Source organism: Pseudopipra pipra, chromosome 3, assembly GCF_036250125.1.
Source record: "Pseudopipra pipra isolate bDixPip1 chromosome 3, bDixPip1.hap1, whole genome shotgun sequence".
Lineage (NCBI taxonomy): Eukaryota > Metazoa > Chordata > Aves > Passeriformes > Pipridae > Pseudopipra > Pseudopipra pipra.
Genome location: NC_087551.1, coordinates 17039970 through 17053986, shown reverse-complemented (window position 1 = coordinate 17053986; position 14017 = coordinate 17039970). Strand labels below are relative to the sequence as shown.

At 36.0% G+C, this 14017-nt stretch overlaps 1 protein-coding gene across 14 annotated transcripts in view; it reads right to left on the bottom strand.

The window, feature by feature from the left end:
• CDC42BPA (CDC42 binding protein kinase alpha) overlaps positions 1 to 14017 on the bottom strand; it is a 187720-nt gene that overhangs the window by 32998 nt on the left and 140705 nt on the right. For 7 of the 14 annotated variants that reach the window (XM_064648041.1, XM_064648046.1, XM_064648047.1 and 4 more), the window contains 7 exons: positions 13762 to 13910; positions 12512 to 12603; positions 9974 to 10050; positions 8776 to 8823; positions 4965 to 5003; positions 1725 to 1844; positions 939 to 1019 (listed from right to left, as the gene is read on the bottom strand). In XM_064648041.1, the coding sequence (XP_064504111.1) occupies positions 939 to 1019; positions 1725 to 1844; positions 4965 to 5003; positions 8776 to 8823; positions 9974 to 10050; positions 12512 to 12603; positions 13762 to 13910 (606 nt within the window). The remainder of the gene's footprint in view (positions 1 to 938; positions 1020 to 1724; positions 1845 to 4964; positions 5004 to 8775; positions 8824 to 9973; positions 10051 to 12511; positions 12604 to 13761; positions 13911 to 14017) is intronic. The other 7 variants (XM_064648043.1, XM_064648052.1, XM_064648044.1 and 4 more) reach the window with 4 other exon arrangements.

Genomic DNA, 14017 nt, shown 5'->3' with positions numbered 1-14017 from the left:
TTTTTTAATCGATCTACTAATATACTGCCAACAGAACACTGTCTGCTCAAACTACTTAGCTTTCCTTTACACAAATGAATCTTTTGCTACTTTGCAATTTATCAAAGTAGAGAAAGAGATCTATTAGAAAGGCTTACTTACTTCACTGATTAGTTGCAGAAAAACTGTCATTTTTTAAAATACACAGAAGATTCTCAAACCACTTCCAAAACTTTAATGAGAAAATTTTTCCTTTCATAGCTTACATCTTACTCCACATTTGCTTGAATATACATAATCCACTGGGATACATAATTCACTGGGAATTAGCATATACTGACTGGCTTACTTGGCCAACAGCAACATGACTTCAACAACTGAAGTAAAATCAGTACTTATGCAAGTAAAAACCCAGAGAAACTGGAAACCCTTCTTCCAGCCCAGTGCTGCAGTGCTGGCTGTAGTGCTCACTCCACAATGCTCATAAAAATGCCAATCTATGGTTTCATTCTTAGGCTTACTTTTTGCCTTTTCTCAAAAACAAGCATTTAATTATCTAATTAGATGTGATAATCCGAGACTGGCCTGCAGTGACACCAGTTTTATGGTATGCAGAGCATACACAGGCAGGTTTGTCAGAAAACACTCTCTTCCTAGGATACCTATTTTCCTTTCTTCATTTTCTGGCTCATTTATCTCTTTCTAATGTCCAGACTACCATTTTTCCTATAATCAAATGTCTGTGTACTGCTATAGTGGAATTCCTAGTGTAACTTGTCACAATCCATCATGTAAGAATGAGGGGTTTTAAATTTTAGAAAGCAACCAGCTTGCATATAAACAACCCTTGTCGGCAGTTCTGGTCAGATTAGTGTGATAAACAGTTCTCACGAAGCTGTGGCCCAGGAGTGACATTTCCCCCCTTACTACACAAAGAGTGTGAGTGCTTGACAGAATACCTTTGGTGCAGAGAGTCCTGATCCAATATATGTTGTCCTCATGGTCGGTGTGTGCATTGAACGGGGAGGATGATCTGTAACCTGAAAACAGTCCCCAAAGGATCAATAAGACATCAAGTGCACACTATCAAAGATAGCTTGAATAAAGGAAAAAGACTACATTGCCCCACCCACCCCATCCCCAAGCACACAAGCCATGAAACCAAACTGATTAACACAGGAAAGGATTTGGAAAACCAAATCCCATTTCTCAGCAAAACGACATGCAAGATTGATCTCCTAAATGTCAAAAACAACTTTGTATTATCTTAAGTATTTGATTGGATATTTTCTAATGTAAAATAACTACAGAGTTAAGTTTTTTAACAGGGAAAGGGGACAGATTGTTATTGTTGCAGAGTTTGGCTAATATTTCTTAATAACAAGACTTCAGCAGGACTCCAAAGTTTGCTTTTACAAACTACAGTATAACAGTATCTTTGTGCCAACATTTCTTAAATATTCTGAGGATATTTGACTGGGGATATGTTATGAAGAGAGATTATAACTATAATTGATTCAATATAGTTTCCATCCCTATTCAATTAACCATATGTGAAAGGGAATTCAACATTCCTCAAAATACAGTTCACCACTAGTGCAGAAGGCTATTACAAGGTCCTAAATAGTCTTGCTGTAGGAGAGTGAGCTTCATCCTAAACAAAAGGATTTGCAATAGTAATTTTTGCACAAGTGAAATTGTTACTCCTTAAAAAAAAAGACAAAGATTTTTCAACAGTGAAGTACCTCAATTGGCTCAATCTCACTAGCTGTAGAAGGAGACCTTGACCTTGAATGGAGGTGAGACTTGCTATCTTCATCTCGTGACGGAGTATTAGACAATGTAAAATTCTCAACTGAATCAATCTAGGAGAACATTTCAAGAGAAAAAACAACAACCAAAGAAATAAATCAAAGACATCGTTAAAAAAGAATTCTCAACTCTTACCAAAAAAAGATATGGGAGCAGTAGATTCCTAAGAGAGAACTGAGAGGATAAAAATTCAGTTTTAAGCAATTTCCTAATTAAAAACACAAAAATGCAATGAAAATTGTGGAATACAAACACGCCAAGGCTTCTGCTGAGAGGTGAGCACATGCATAAGAGCTGCTAGGTCAGAGGCCTGACAAACACTCGAAGAGACCTGTAATTCAGCATTTTTAAAGGGTGAATATTTTCTAAACACTACTGAGTTTTGTCCACTGGTAGTAGGGATTTGTTAGAAATGAATTCCCATATAGACCATATAAATTACTGTAAACATATTCAGGAGAAAACAAGGAGAAAAGACAGAGCAAACAATGTATTTCCTGGGGCTAGTGTTAATTATGTTTATACAGAACTGAGGGGGTTTTGTACTCCACTTGAACTACAAAAACATCCTTACCAGGAATACAGTTTCTTCAGGGGAATATTTTCTTAGTCCTTGATACATACAATGAAACTAAGCCCAACACAGAGCTACACTGAACAACGCAGCATATAGGTACAAACACGTATCTTGGATAACAAGTCATCTTTTGTTAGTTCAACTGAAAAAACTAGAGAAGGCACAATTCTCCCTTGAAAACAAGACCTCTTCACAAAGTTTTCTATGTAAAAGTATATATAAAAGAAAAAAAAAGAAAGGTGAAAATGCTTTTCTCCACTAATAATAAGGCTAAAAGCTGGAGGCCTCCAGAAGGCTCTGTGGCATGCCTGGATTTTTTGCAGCAAAGCTATCATCAGCTCTCCATTGCCAAGGATCAGGCTAGCTTGCAGACAAACTAAAATATGCAGCAATGTTTACAGGAAGCATTTGAACATTCCAGTGTTTTTGATCTTGTTTGCCAATGACAATACTAGGAATTCCACAAACTGCACCGCTTTTTGGGAGTCAGATATATTGCCAAGCCAATCTAATACATGCATACACAGTCCTATTCTCCAGAAACTCAATCACGGTAGCGAACAGGTGCAGTTGCTGGTATTTCTTTCTACTTTTTTTAATAACATTGAGTTATAAGTTTGGTGTCTTCTAGTTTTACCATTGCCTTCAAAAAAAATTATCAGGTGGAGAATGTTCATCAGTTTAATCAATCTAGGCATATTAACATGCCTGCAAGGATTTCTGAAATGAAAATGGGAAATTCTCACACTGGGATACACCTGTTTACTACGCATAGATCATGTGTTTCAAGCATTGAGGCAAAAATTAGCAGTAAAGCAAACATTTTGTGCTCAGATTTATCAGAAGCAAATAATAATTGAAACCTTTACCCAGTATTAGAAACTTAGATGCCTTAACTAGTTAAATCCCCAAACACATAACATGTTTCAATTATTTTAAACTTTTTTTTAAATTCAGGATAAACATGTAATAAATTGGAACCCACTGAAAGACTGTTTAACCTTCTACAATTCCACCTTCTCCTTAAAAATGTTACCAAAAAATAAGCCCAATGAGTAACTACAGGCAAATTTTTTCATAGCAAGAAACAGACATTCCTTTTTTTCTGCAACTTAAATTCAGAGATCTAATCTATCATTTCATAAATGTTTCCAGATACTTCAAGCTTTCCCTTTCAAAGTAGCATCTGCATACCAAAGAATTTTCATGGTGTCTGTGAAAAAAATTTAGTAGAAGCTTGATATGAATGATGGAACTTTTCTGGAATGTGCTACAAAGCCTTTGTGGTTGAAGACAACTGCTGAAACAGTAACAAATGTATTTTTACTTTACTTATGAACATAGAGAGCCCACAAAACACACAGAACCTGATCTACCATTACAGAATTTGAAGGGAATTTAACCACCACCTTTGCTGCAGGAATAGGGTCTTAAGCTGTATTGCTGCAGTGATCTCAGGTTCCTTGCTTTAATGAGAAGAACTAAGTACAAAAGCAATGTGATTCAACTATGGTCAACAGTTTACGAAAACAGTGTTAACACCATTCAAACTGGTTTTAAACAAACCCACTAGATTATCAAAAGCAGACTTCAATATTTCCTACCAAACTGTAACAGCCTTGCTGTCTTCCACAGGACTGTGCATAGTTGTCTACATGAGTCACCTGTTAGGTCTGAGCCAAAGCTGGCCAGTATATAAACAAATCTTGAGGAGAGGGAACTCCTGAACAGGAGGCACCGCCAACAAAAACAAGCAGTTACCGTAAGCTCGCCTGAGACACTGAGTGGTGTGCTTTGAACTGCCTGGGTAAGGACACTATTGGAGCTGTTGGGCAATATTGCTTATTTATTTAACATTCAGTATAAATGCTTTGTATACTTACTTATTCCTACCACCATATGTGTATAAAGGAATAAAAGTGGCAGCATGAGTTTAAAATGGACATAACATACCCGGTGCAAATTCAAGTCTGACAAACCTCTGATAACACGTGAACAAATGTTTAAAAACCCATCATGATTTTTGAAACACCAAAGACTTTTCCAGATTAACCAACTACGACACATCCATTTCTGTTTCCCTGTATGAGTTTTTCCTACCCTCCTTGATGCTCTACATACTCAATTCTCTACTTCACATTTATTTATCTTTGTACTGTGATGTTTTCTATCATTTGCTGTGATGTGTCTCCCAAATGCCAAACTTTCACCTTTTACAGGCAACTCCCCTAACTTAACACATGCCTTCTGCTAAAGGCAAGGAAATAAACAGGTCCTCATTTGATGTTTGCTCATCTTCCCAAACTGCATCTACCTGATTGGCTTCCACATAGAACTTTCACACTGAAATGAGAAAGCACCCAAAGCATCTTCTCCAGTTACTGTGATATTCTGCTCACAGGATTACCAAATGAAATACTCCAAAAGCTTTTAGCTCACAGCTGTAAAACAACAAAAAGCACAGCAGCAGCAGCAGCAAACAGCAGCAGCAGCACAGGACATGCAGTGAGGTAAATACACAATCCATACATTAAACATAGGCATGGACACAACAGGCAAAAAATAAAGGCCCACATAGAGTAAGACAGCCTCTTACACGTCTGCCTTTGTTAGCTGGAATACAGGAAGGAGGGCGCTTTAACAAAGAAAGGAGAATATGTTACAAAACTGAACAGTTGACACATACATCGCCTCAGAATCCCACACTCTGTATCTCCAGAGATAGTGTTTAGACACACACAAACATGTTCATTTTTACAAGTATTTAAAAACCAAGATATTACGAGGCAAAAAGAGGGAAGAAACAAAGAAAAAGGAACCGCTATTTCAAGCCTGTAGTTTTACACAGGATAATAGCAGGGAAACTGCAGACTACGTTGCACTATTAATTTGCATCTCTGTGCTTTGAAACAAGATGAATGAAGTAATCTATTGAAGGCACAATATGTCCAATTTAAAGTATCATTACAAACCAGATTTACTCTAAACTTAATTATGAATGTGCAGGTAAAGTCAAAGCTCTCACCATACACTACTGTGGCTTATTCTGCCCAATACTAAGAATTCAGAACATCATTTATTCTGTGGCTATTTACGAAGTTCAGATTTGTTTAGTCTAACTAAAGCCTATGAGGACTGAATGTGAGGACAGAATGCAGGAGGACTTAAGAAATCTATCTTTAATTTGTAATGTGTTAGTAACAAGGGAAAAAATAGTTTCTTTGAGCATATGGGAAAAATAATTTTGTCAAGGGAAAGTAGGATTCCATTTTATTATTATTAAATAATCACGAATTCATCCTTAAATAAAATAAGTGGACTGCTTGTAGTAGCTAGTGAGATACACAAAGATGCACCTGGCAAAGAAACAAAACCCAACACTTTCATTATCAGACAATTCTAGTGAACATAGGAGACTTAACACCTACACGATGTTACTGAGAGACAGCCTGAAACACACAGGAGAAACAGCAGCAGAGATTTAGAGATGAGTCTGTTACAGTCACTGGGGGTGACTTCCCTCTCCACCAAAATCAGTAACCAGGGACTGCAGAAGCCATTCCTACTCCCCTTGCTGTACACAGGAGACACAAGGGTCATTTCTGAATGTGTGGACTTTCACAGCTGTGAGGATTTAGGCACCAGTTCTGCCAACCTGACCAAGTATCTTTTCAAGGCAGGACAGCTGGAACCAACAGTGATTGCTACTCATCCAAACAGCGAGTTACCACTTCTTGCTCAGCATCTGCAGGCTACAAAGTCAGCAGGACATCTATTTTTATTTCTCTCCAGTAGAAATTGCAAAACTACTGTTTTCCTCGTTGAGAAAATTAGAATTAACTCCAGACATTCCCAGAGTGCTATAAATAGTTACATTATTTGGATGGCAAACACACAAGACATGCCCACTCTAGTAATCCCAGTACTGTGTACACGTCTACATGCTAAATAGACTTCAGAGATCTCGCAAAGACTGCCTTGTAACTGCAACTGCACATAATTTTACACACTCTTTGTCCTTTCTTAATGAAGCACAGAGTCTGAAGAAACAATACAGGCCATTATTAATATTTACTTCGGGTTCCTGATTAAAAGAGAGGCTTTTCTGAAACCCATGCAATATTGCAGCACTGCATGAGTCTGATCTGAGGACTTCTAATTCTTCCTTGGTCTTAATATAAAGAACCAAAACACTTCTCAGGTTTGACCGAGCACAAATTAATTCTTCTGGAGATGCTGCAAGAAGGGCTGCCCTTCAAGGCAACTACTATCAAAAACAGTAATTGGAAAGGAAACGGAGGTCACATTCAGTGGGCAAGGATTTTTAGTACTCTTAAGTTCATCTAATATATTGATACTAAACAAACTTGATGAGCTAAATCATGAATAACCATTCATTGTGATAATTCAGAGAATATATATCTATGAATGAATCAAGTAATTGTCCAGTAAATTAAATATCCAGAACTGACTTTAAGCACAAGTGAATGATAGCACCATTCCCCTACTAATGCAGCTATCAGCTTTATTTCTCTTTCTAACAAAGACAGAATGTCTTGTATTTGCCTGCAAGGTACTCTTCCCATCTTTGAACAGTCAACTCCTTCTTCTGGAATTTTGTCAGATGAAAAAAAAATCTGCCTTGATGTTAGAGATATTAGACCCTGGCCAGTCCAGTCCAGAGATGTACTTTTGCCAATGTAACTGAGCAAGAACACTCCTGTTGGACTGAAATTTAAGATGTAACGGGGAATTTGACTCCATGTGTAGTAAAACATCTCCATACAACAGTACACACATTAATACCTGAAACTGTACCCCAGACTAAAAGGTGGGTATCTGCAAAGATTTGATCTGGGTGGACCAATCAAGAATTGTTCTTAAAGTATGTACAGCAGTAGTTGAAAACTACTCGTTTGCATAGAGAAAAAAAATGTAATTTTGTCTAAATGCTTGTGGAAAAGAAATGCTGCCTTCTTTAAAAAAAAACCCAACCAACAATAAATACAGAATTAAGTGCTGAAGTCCTTCAAAACTAATTAGATAGCAACCAGGAAAATATTCTCGTCCTAAGCTTCCTCTTGAAAAATGAAATATTATCAGCTACTCTGCCACATATGTACCTTATCTCTCTTTTAACAGGTTTCAGGATAGAGTTTTAGATATTCTTAAAGGTACCTTTCTATGAAATAACCTGTTGATACAAACTAAGAGTTCCTAATATTCAGGTAACATAGAACAGTTCTTTAATCCAGATAAATGACAGAAATATTATTCATTTATTGTGCATTTACATGGCAGGAAACTCTACTCTCATTTTTTTTTGTGTAAGAAAATTCCAACAATATCAGCAAGCCCAAACTTTGCTATACAAAAATGCAGGCAAATGTCTTCTGTAATACCACAGATTTATCTTCACATTTTGTCTAGGGTATATACCCGACTTATAGAGAAAAAGCATCCAGAAAGAAAGCATTCTTTCAAAGCAAGTGAAAGAAAATGAAAGCAGTAGAATAGGCCCATATACTATATCCTCTTTGCTACACCCTTTACAGCAGATATTGCTCAAATAAAATGAATTATATTTCAATGCAAATAGGATTACACTATGTTAAATACACACGTATAAATATGTGTGCAAAAATAAATATACAAGCACACACAAACGTACACACACACACAATATACCTACAAAGTTGTAATGGATGGGTGTCTACCATGGATGCACAGTATATACTTTGATTTCAAAAAGTTTACTGTTAATTACTTTTATGTGCCTAATATTTCAGTTTGGGAGAAATATAATGCAGTCAATTTTCAGCTTTTAAATTAATTCTCTTAGTATGCAATTAACTAGTCAAAAAATTTAAACTGTCCTGACAGAAAACCTGCACCTTAAATGGCAATAAAAAGTAGTAAGTTCACCTCAGTTATAATGAAAATTACTTCTCACAATATAGGCTAAAAAAGAGACAATATTTTATTTGAGCAAACAGAAATTAACTGTATGCAAGGGAAACACTTTAACTGAAGTGATTAGAAAACTTTTGGAAACAACTAATGATAAAGGAATAATATGAAGCAATAGAATAAAATAAAATAAATGTGCCAGTGATTTTGGGACCATTTTCCACAGGCCATATCAATAAATAAGGCCTAAAAGCAGCTTTCCTCCATCAGGAAAACTCTTTGCAATTAAGAATTCTTCACCTGCACCTAAAGAAAAACATTTAGCTTAAAATGGAACACCTATATGTATAAATAGACGTAAGTGTGCTATTACAGAAATACTCTGTTCTCCACTGCACTTGCAGATTTTTTAAGTTGACTGCATTAATGTCAGAATATTCCAAACCAATCAACTTGTCTGTTATTAAGGGATTTACTGGGTTGAAAGTCAGACTTACGTCATCCATAAAATCAATCAATGAGGATGAAGAGGAGGAAAAGGAATCCTATTTTAATGAAAACAGCAGTAAAAAAAGAGAGAGAGAGAGAAAGAGATGGATGAAGAAAACTGTGCAATATAAATAAAATTGCAAAAGTAAAGAACTGTAAATAATTAGTGGCAGTAACAGTTACCTCAGTAAGTTTTCATTAATTGCCTTTAATAGACAATTAATCAATAATCTATCTGTAAAAAACCCAGTGTTTTTCCAGCACTCAATAAAATAATATTCCTATACTCCAAGAAGATTCTTATACTGAAAGTAACTTATAAGATAAATGATTAAAAAGAAAACTTAAAAATTGTGTTAATTGTGAGGACTTCAAGAGAGAACAATGAATTAATGAACACATAATGAAAAGAAAGCACATTCTGGGATATTAGTAACATCAGTGATTATGCCCTTTCATAGCTACATGTAATGACCTTGTACGTGCATCAGGAAAAAAATGGGCAAACTTTAGACAACTATAAAGGTGGTGCCTTGTCCCCTCTGAATTCAGTTTGACCAATATTTCATCCCAGCTGTTCTTTTAAAAGAAAAATTATGCATGGCTTACTGTTGATTAAAAAAAGAAGAAAATAAATGTACAGTATTGTTTCAATTTTTTTCTTCCAGGCTTCTACCTAAACTGGTCCTCTGTCTAAAAGTGACAAAGGTAAAAAACAAATTCATTTTTTAAGTATATAGGATCTGTGCAGAGGAGATGAATAGCAGTTATCTGGATTTTACAGATCTGTGTAAAATGAACAGACGATGAAAACAATCTAATAAACAGTATCAAGGACTTCAGGGGATACAATCAAGGATTATTTACATATTTTCTCTCATTTTTATCAAACCACAATCTGTATTACTTGGTATTTTTCTGAATACAAAGAAAAGCCATTTGAACAACTATGCTTTTCATGTTCACCACAAAATCAGGCAAATTTCTGCATTCAAGGTTTGAGAGAGAATTCACTATGATCACTAGCATTCAAGAGAAGGTAGCCAGCACTGTAAATGACAAACAGTTCTCACATATTATTATATACAAGTATAAATGGGGAAATACAATTAAAATACAGCAGCAAACTCTCAGCAAATATGCACATAACCTGCACACAACAGTAGTTCCACTGACTAACAGAGTTAAAACAGCTGTAACACTTACTTCAAATTGATCCAGAGCAGAGGTAGGCGCATTCAAAAATGCCAAGAAAGAATTCTGTGAGTCTTGGTGCTTTACACCTAGAAAACAGCAGCAGGTTTTTAAGCTACAGAAAAATAACTTTTTCATGGAGGACCTTTGCCTTGCTGAATCAGGGTTTGAGTGTCCACCTGAAACACCTCCATGTTTTAAAACATGTTGCACATTTGGTCTGTCTTCCACAGCAAAAGATTTTCTTGTATGAAACATAGAAGTGTATGTTTAATTAACCTTTTCCAAGCTAAGATGTCTGTGTGGTATGAGTTCAGTGTGAAAACACACAGTATGTACATGTCTGTTATGCAGAAGGCACTGGTTTCTAATGTGCTTATGCCCATTGGCACCACATGCTAATGCAGCAGGTGCCATCCCTGCTCTAGTCACACGTGGGATATCCTACAATGACAGGACAGCTGGAGTTGACAGCCAGGTTCCACAAAAACATCCAGAAAACACTGGATGGGTTCCTTGACCCGTGCTCTTTGTCAGGCTGCCATCCCTCACTGCTGAATGCCCAGGAGTAATACAACCCTGGGTAAAGCTTCAAATGTCTCTGTCACACAGCATCATCTAAGTGATGTTCAGCCAGCAAGAGAAGCAGGAATGCTGCATCCCCTGGAGCTGCAGAGGCTGGCACATCCTGACTGTTACTTTAACTAGCTTCAACTCATAGCTTTTTTTCTTCTTTTCTTTGGGGCATAATTCAAGTTGCTGTGTGGGTGTTTATAGATCACAGATGTGTACAAACTCTATCTTCCTGAATGCTGTAAATGCATTATACACACATACATATAAATACTTATTATGACCAAGGCCTGCAGGACTGTGTGCATCTCAAAAGAATAATGCTATCAAAGGTTACTTCTTTCTTTCAAAAAATGTCAGTGTCTTGCTCTAATATAACCCATAGTGAATGATGAGGTTACAAGAACTGTTTCCTCTTTAAAATATAAATACACTGAAATCCCCTCCAAAAATACTAAAAACAATTTCCAAATTACCTGCTACTGATGATAATTTTTAGCAATCTTTTTCCCCACCTGCTAAATTTCTGGAATATCTTTATAAAGAGCAAAGGATTCAAGTGCTAACCCAAGCAATCCCTACCTAGAAATAAATTTCTACACACTAAAAGTTACTCTACCACTGTACACTGTCTACATTTGAATCTATAAAACTCATGATTCAAACATATATTTCATCTTGTAAGAAGAAATATATATATACTTTTTTTTGCTTGTTTTAAAAAAAGAGTAAATGTTTATCTCTGTTTTCACCAAAACAATAAGGTTTTAAATACTGGAAAAAATACAGGGTAAAGTATTAATTATAAATTCATAACAGATTATTTAACACAAAGGAAGATTTCAGAACTCAAGTAACCATGCATAATATTTAAGATAATTCAAGAACATATAAATGAAAGCTAAGCATGACAAAGTATTTTTGTCTCCAGGAAGATGCTAACAAGAGCTTCTCTCCAAGCACTTGGAAGAAGCATAATCCTGGTATCCATGCTAAACATCAAGATGAACAAAATATCAATTCCTTAAGTCTTATTTGCTAATTGGCCCCAGCAATTTTTTAATATTCTGTATAGGTTTGAACTATTTTTACAAATCAACCAGCACTTGGAGGCCTACATATAGAAAATGACAGTTAAGTACAATACATTATAGACCGACATATCATTAGGTTGCAAAGTCTGAACAATATTTGACATCCCTATGCAGCAATTGTTGCCAGGGTATTGAAATTCTGAAGTTCAAACAGTTCCCTACAGAAAATTAGGTAATTCCATTTGGCCTGAAAAATACTTCTTCCCATGTGACTCATAAGATACAAATATTAGAGCTACTACAGAAACTGCAAAGAATCAGCCAAATCATTAATCATCTCTTAATTTTTTTTCATTGTAGAATTACCAAAAAAGTCTCTTCTCCCAGCAACAATGCAAAATACTGTTAGTCAGATGCATCAGTAATCTCAGAACATATTCTTAATACCACAGCAAAGTAATCATGACCACACTTCTCAGTATGTGCTTACATCAACAAAGTCATCCCAGAAACAAATAAATGCTAAAAATTCCTCTGCAGTCGTTTACTCTCTGGGAAGACAGACCCAAAACATTTATAAATTATCAGTATTGAAGTCTAAATACCTTCACCCGTCAAAAAGGAGAAAAAATTAGAAATATATCTATACTTCTAACAGTTTTCTGGCAGTAAATCAACATACCCGTGCCAAATGAAAACAACACAGTTCCAACTCAAATAATACCTTACTGGTGTAAGTGTATCAACAAAACTGAAGCGTATTACAAATACTGAAAGTGCAAATGCAACTGCTGTGGGTACATCTTAACACACAATTGTTGTGCTCATATTTTGTATGCCAAAGTCTGTTGGTATCATATTTTAGTTGCAAGGTGAGCTTAATTGATAAGATGTACCCAACCAATGTGAAACATGCTATTTACTTGGATATCAGCTGCCATACCCTTTTCTGATCTAAGCTCTTCTGTCTCTTTTTTCAGCCTTTCGATATCTGCCAACAGCTCCATGTTCTTCTTCTCAGATTCTTGCAATTTACTTCAAAAGAATACAAACAAAAAACTTATGTAAGTATCGAGAAACCACTTTTTTCTGTCCAACTTTGCATGCTATTTAAAAATTAATGCCCAGGAAGGTTCATGATGTCTTCAAATGAATTCAGAAATCTATTGGGATCTGTTTAGTATGGTATCTTATAAAAAAAAAAAAAAAACAACAGAAAAAAAGCAATTAATTGTTCCCATTTACCCATGAAACAGGCTTGTGTGAGCCTGTATCCTGTAAAGGAGAAAAAAAGACCACATATATTTTTATGCTTAAAATCTTGGGGTTTTTAAATTTGTTTCTTAATTCAGTGCCTGTGATACTAATAGATTAAGTTGAATTATTTTTTTCTCAGTTACTTAAGAGTTATCCAATTCGCAGCTGATAGGTAACACTACTATGTGTTTTGAGCACTTTTCTCATTCTTGCCTATCAGAGCAAAAACTGGTTCTCCTGTTCTTAGAGGATCTCCAATGTTGCCTGTCATCACGTTACCTGGCCTGAAAAACAAGCAAGGTATGTGGACTAGGTGTTCCCACTTTACAGGTAACATACTTGAATCTCAGCTCTGTCCAACTGCTTCCCTAGAGCTGCAAAACACAGCAGTGCTCTGAGTTAGACACCTAGAAATGCAATGACTCCCTACCAATCCCTGCTTCAGGCATCCACCCAACTCAGAATACATTTTGTTGGGATGTGAGGGTGACAGGGTGGAAAAGAGTCTGAGGAAGGAATAAAAGAATTCGTAATATTCCATAGTCATTATTAGTTACTACTGTGCAAATCACTATGCAATGATTGATTTTAGTCAGCTAACCCAATGCAGCTATCAATGGAATGGAAAAGGGTATGTTCTAAGACAAAAAAACAAACTCTGCTTGGATTTGAACCTGTTATCACTATGAGGAGAGATTACATTACTGAAGAGAAAGCATCCCCTCCAGAAGTCTTCAAGATTTCAATTTTCCCCAGTTGGTGTTCAGCTACTCACACACTGATGAGAGATATGGTCTTTTTTCACATTTGGATATTTGAAACCAGCATGATCATTCATTTTCAAATTTTGACAGACAAGATAGTTACAAATAATGATTTGATGGCATTTCCTGAGAGGTATCAAAGTAAATTTGCATCAGAGCAACTCAGTCTTACCACTCTGTAGAGATGCAGGAAGCTTTGACTTTGTTCAACTCATCTTGAATAGCCTGTTTGGCTCGGATTTCAGCATCAAGAGCAGACTGGAGCTCCAACCTTGCAGACATATCCAGTTTTGCAAAGCGGCGCATCTTCCACGGCATGTCCTAGTAAAGAATAAAAAAAGGGAGAAGAAAGAGTAAGCGTAAAGAAAGTTGAAAATGAAGAATGTAGCTAACTTCAACAACTTCGTTTCTCAGTCTATTACATGCTT